The following is a 4,251-nucleotide window of genomic DNA, read 5'->3' as shown; positions in this document are numbered from 1 at the left end:
AATGCCATCATCTTTATGTCCTACATATAATCCAGGTTGAAGGGGGGAGGAAATCATGACTGTTGGGTTTTTTTGTTTTTTCATCCCCAACAGAATCACAGCTATTTTGCCGTGATAGAGATGGCTTTCACAGATGAGAAAACAAGTGCTCAAGAAAACATTTAAAAAAAAAAAAGGACTAGCTGTTCCCCAGTTTGCTTGCAACTTCCCGTGGAGGCCAGAGGTGGGCGTGCAAACTGAGGACGCGCTGCGGTGTTTAGGCACCGAAAGGTTGTTGAAGAATGCCTTGCCAAAGGGTAACTTTGCAAACTACCCAGACCCGCTGAAGCTAAAACCAGATGAAGTGCCAGTTCTGCGATGTTTACTACAGCGCCAAACACTTTATATGGCTTCTTTCTCCTCCTCCTCCTCCCTTTTCAGTAACAAGTTCTACTTGCACTTTGGGAGAAATATGGCAGTTCTTCCACTGTGTCCTGGTGTCTGCTCAACCAGGAGTTAACATCATTAAAAAAGAAAAAAGAAAAAAGAAAAAAAGCATTGCCACACTAGCTGCCCTGGGGACAGCATGACTCCTGCGGCAGGCAGAGCACGACAACTTGCTACATGGTCAGCAGGGACCTGCCTTGGGCCCATCCAAATAAAGGCAGGGTGGCTGGGGAACGTCTGGCCGTCACCCAGGACTCGGCTGTTACGTGCCTCAACCAGTGCCCAAGGGTTTATTTAGGCTACCAGAGTGGCAGGTGTGGGTACTGCTGGGGTCCATGCCCACGAGGGACGGTGGCAGTACCCAGAGTGACGTTGCCCACAGACTACCCCTTCCTGTGGGGACGCTAGCACCGACAACAGACTGACCACAGCAGTCTGCTACTTCCACCTCTTTCCTCTTCATTTTAATCATAAAATGAAAAACAAAAATCTCATCTTTTTCTCCCACCAGCCTAGTGAGTCCTGTGATTTCTGTCGCTGCTGCTCCTTAAATGGCCTCCTTCCCTTTTGTGCTGAACCTCTAAGCTACCAATGCTGGGCAGGTGTGGGATCTGTACTGGGAACATGAGGGCTTGGTGCTCTTCAGAACAGCTGTGTTGCAGAGCCCTTCCCTAATGCAATGTGTCTGTAGTCGAAAGCCTAGAGTTTTGTTTTCCCTTTTTAAAGCTGTAATGCAGTGCTGTTATACGTGCATGTGTATGTGAATGAATTTAAAAACATGAAGCCCGGGTTTTCATGAAAATAACCCCAAAGCAGTGTATTCCTGGCTAGTAAGTGCTCTGTCTTCGCTGCACTGAGCTGATAACATTAAAGGCTTCCACTACTGATGAACTCATATCTAAAGCAACTGTGAGCTGGTGATACAGGGATCACTGTGTGTGTTTCTTCGGAAATCATTTCCTGGTCTGGGAAGTGTATCGTATCAGAGGCATGCTGCCTCAAAAACGAGGCACCAGAAACCAGCTGGTTTTTACTTTCCTTTGGAGCATCTTCCATCCTACAATTGCCAATTCTTATTTAATAGCTAATAATCCATAGCATTGCAAGGATGGCCACGGATGAGAATGAAACGCTTTCACTTGTCTCTGATGGAGAGCAAATCTGTGAGGTATTGAGTACCACCGCTAAGTGTAAATGGAGTGCGTTAGCCTCGCTGCCAGTGTCATTTGGCAGGCTGGATGCTAGAACAACCCCATGGTCCTTTTGCTTTACTCCTGCGCCCAGAGGAATGAGACGGAGGCCTGAGAAGAGGCAGGAGTGTTGGCACTATGCAGCATTGGCCATTAAATGCTCACGTGCGAGAGGCTTCTTGGCCCGCAATCAGTAAAGGGCAATGTTAGCATGGCATCGGGGGAAGTAGAGAGGGAGCACAAAAGAGGGGATAGATACATGGAAGACAGAGAGAAAGGCAAAAATAATAAAATAATAACCAAAATAACCACACTGTAGTAAAAAACTTTGGCCTCTCTGTTCAAACTGTCAAAGCAAAATAGATATTGTGGAAGAAAAAAGGTGTCCTGAAGTAATAATCTGGAACTTCTTACAGTAATTTTGCTACAGTGCTTTGGGCCAGTGGCCCAAAACATGGCGTAATAGTTTCTTGTTAGAGCTGGAAAGGAATCCTAGACAATGTTTGCCCCAGCTTGCTGGCGTTATACTAGTTAGGGACTTGATTCTGGGAGGTGCTGGCCAAAGTTCAGAAAAGCACTTACATGTGTTCAGCTTCAATTAAGCTTGTCAGATGTGTTCTTGAATGCAGTGAGGCTGCTTGCATGCTTACTTAGCATTAAGCACACACTTAAGTTGGCAGGTAAACCAGGCCCAGAGTGACCAGCTCTCTGAGCTCTACTTGTGTGTCAGTTTGTGTGTTAAACCAGTATAATAAAAATAAAACCAAAACAGAACACCCTTGGATTGCTGTCCTTACGCCTCAGCTGCGGTACCAGTGACAAGTCTCACCATCCATACCAATGCACCAGACTCCTTTTGTTAGGCCAGGTAACACAATCTGTCGTGCTTTTCTCAGTATGAGTTTAGGATCAGTTCTGGAAACACCTGATACAGAGAGGATAGATATCCCTCATCGAACCCCCAGTTCCTCCTGTCGTGTGTCCCTCTGCAGAGCGGGTGGGAATCCCAGCCTTTCTCACTGCTGGGCGCGCGTCGGCTCTCACACAATCACGAGGCTTGGGTGTAAAAACAAACTACAAGCTGAGCGAATGCCATGCAGTGACCGTGAAGAGATGGGTTTTGCTTGCTTATCCTCAACATTCTTGTCGCTTACTGCTGATGGGTTCACAACTGGGTTTAGAAAATTGTACTTGAAAGAGATGAAAAATAAACAGTTGCTAGAACTGAACCAGCCTTCAGTAGGGAGTCCCGTTCTTTACAGGTGATGCCTTTTTCTGCTTGGGAGCCGAACAATGCCTGTCGACTGGCCATAAACTTCTCCAGGGAAAGAAATGCCTTTCTAGTCAGATGGTATTCACAGATGGGCTGGCCTGTAGAGGAGTTTCGCTCCTTCACCATCCTCATAAGGTGCTCGCAGCCTGAAAGGAGTGTTTGGTGTAAGTGCTTTAGTGCCGGTCTTTCGGAGACTTTACCCAGGCCAGTGATTCCCTGAACACCATCTCAGGGCTCTCTAGAGTTGATGACAGAGGCTTGTCAGGATGAAGGGTGCCTGAAGACGAAATGGATGCACCACCAGCTGGGCTTGAATACGTATGGCAAATCCACATGCCAGGAAAGTCTTATACATAGATGCCACGTCTTGGCACAATTCCCACCAGGGGTGTTTTCTGTTATTGAAGCTTGAACCAGCAGGTCTGATGATGCTGCAGTACCCATCACATGTAAATACAATTTTCCTTTTTTTATATTTATTTTTCTACTCTTTTTTTTAAAAAAGGCAGTTCAGAAGATTTACATTGTACGTAACAGGGAAGTGAATAATACCAGCACTTATGGTTCCTTTTAGTTATGTTTTGAAGACGGCATAGTAGTCAGGTAGAATTGAACTGCTACGGTCTATGAAACCTAAAACCCAAGGGGGGGAAAAAAAAAGATAAATAGTAAGATAATATCCTCACATACATATTGTATATAAATTGGAGAACTAATTGCTACTGTGGCACAATTAGGCAGCTCGATTCCTGCAGCATTGACATCAGCCACGCTGCCACTGCGGACCCAGAACAGACACTCACACTTCCTTCGTCCTCGCCAGACTTACAGTTCATAGGCATAAGCTGTTTGCACCAAAATCTACCAAGGACACTAACGTGCTTTGGGTCCATCCTATCAGATCCCTGAGTGAGTTATTTCAGATCAGCTAGTCCTCTTTCAGACCACACCATGCCTGATTCCACAAAAATTGTCTGGTTTAGACAAATCTTATGCTCTTCAGCCAGAAAGATTTACATACAGTTCAAGTATTCCTTAATGTCCGAGGCTAAAGAGACAAGTAGAGCTAAAATGGCCACCCTTTTTGGAAGTACACCCTGTGTCAGGAGGCCTGGGTTTGTCAGCTCTGCAAAGGGTTTTTTTTTTTTAGCTTTGATTTTTCACTCTATCATGAATTAATTAATGTGTCCCACTAGTAAAGCAACACTCGCGTTCTTTGCTTAGCTCATGCACTGCTTAATGACATGAATAGCTCATTACCTTGCTAATGATTTTATAATGGTGAGTTATCTAAGTTTGTTTAAGGGAATTACTCTATTTTGTTTAAGCTCGCTTCCTTCAAGTGCCCATTTCCTGAAGCCA

General features: G+C 45.2%; 1 protein-coding gene across 2 annotated transcripts in view; it reads right to left on the bottom strand.

The window, feature by feature from the left end:
* Positions 1-3,379: 3,379 nt before the first annotated feature.
* The window catches only part of PHACTR1 (phosphatase and actin regulator 1), a 73,180-nt gene continuing 72,308 nt past the window's right edge, over positions 3,380-4,251 (bottom strand). The window contains exon 11 of one of the 2 annotated variants that reach the window (XM_009579599.1): positions 3,380-3,522. In XM_009579599.1, coding sequence (XP_009577894.1) covers positions 3,507-3,522 — 16 coding nt within the window. In that variant the 3' untranslated portion in view covers positions 3,380-3,506. The remainder of the gene's footprint in view (positions 3,523-4,251) is intronic. The other variant, XM_009579598.1, reaches the window with a different exon arrangement.

The sequence above is a fragment of the Fulmarus glacialis genome, unplaced genomic scaffold, assembly GCF_000690835.1.
Source record: "Fulmarus glacialis isolate BGI_N327 unplaced genomic scaffold, ASM69083v1 scaffold1766, whole genome shotgun sequence".
Classification (NCBI taxonomy): Eukaryota; Metazoa; Chordata; class Aves; order Procellariiformes; family Procellariidae; genus Fulmarus; species Fulmarus glacialis.
The sequence above is the reverse complement of the archived record's forward strand: the minus strand, read 5'-3'. Positions and strand labels throughout refer to the sequence as shown.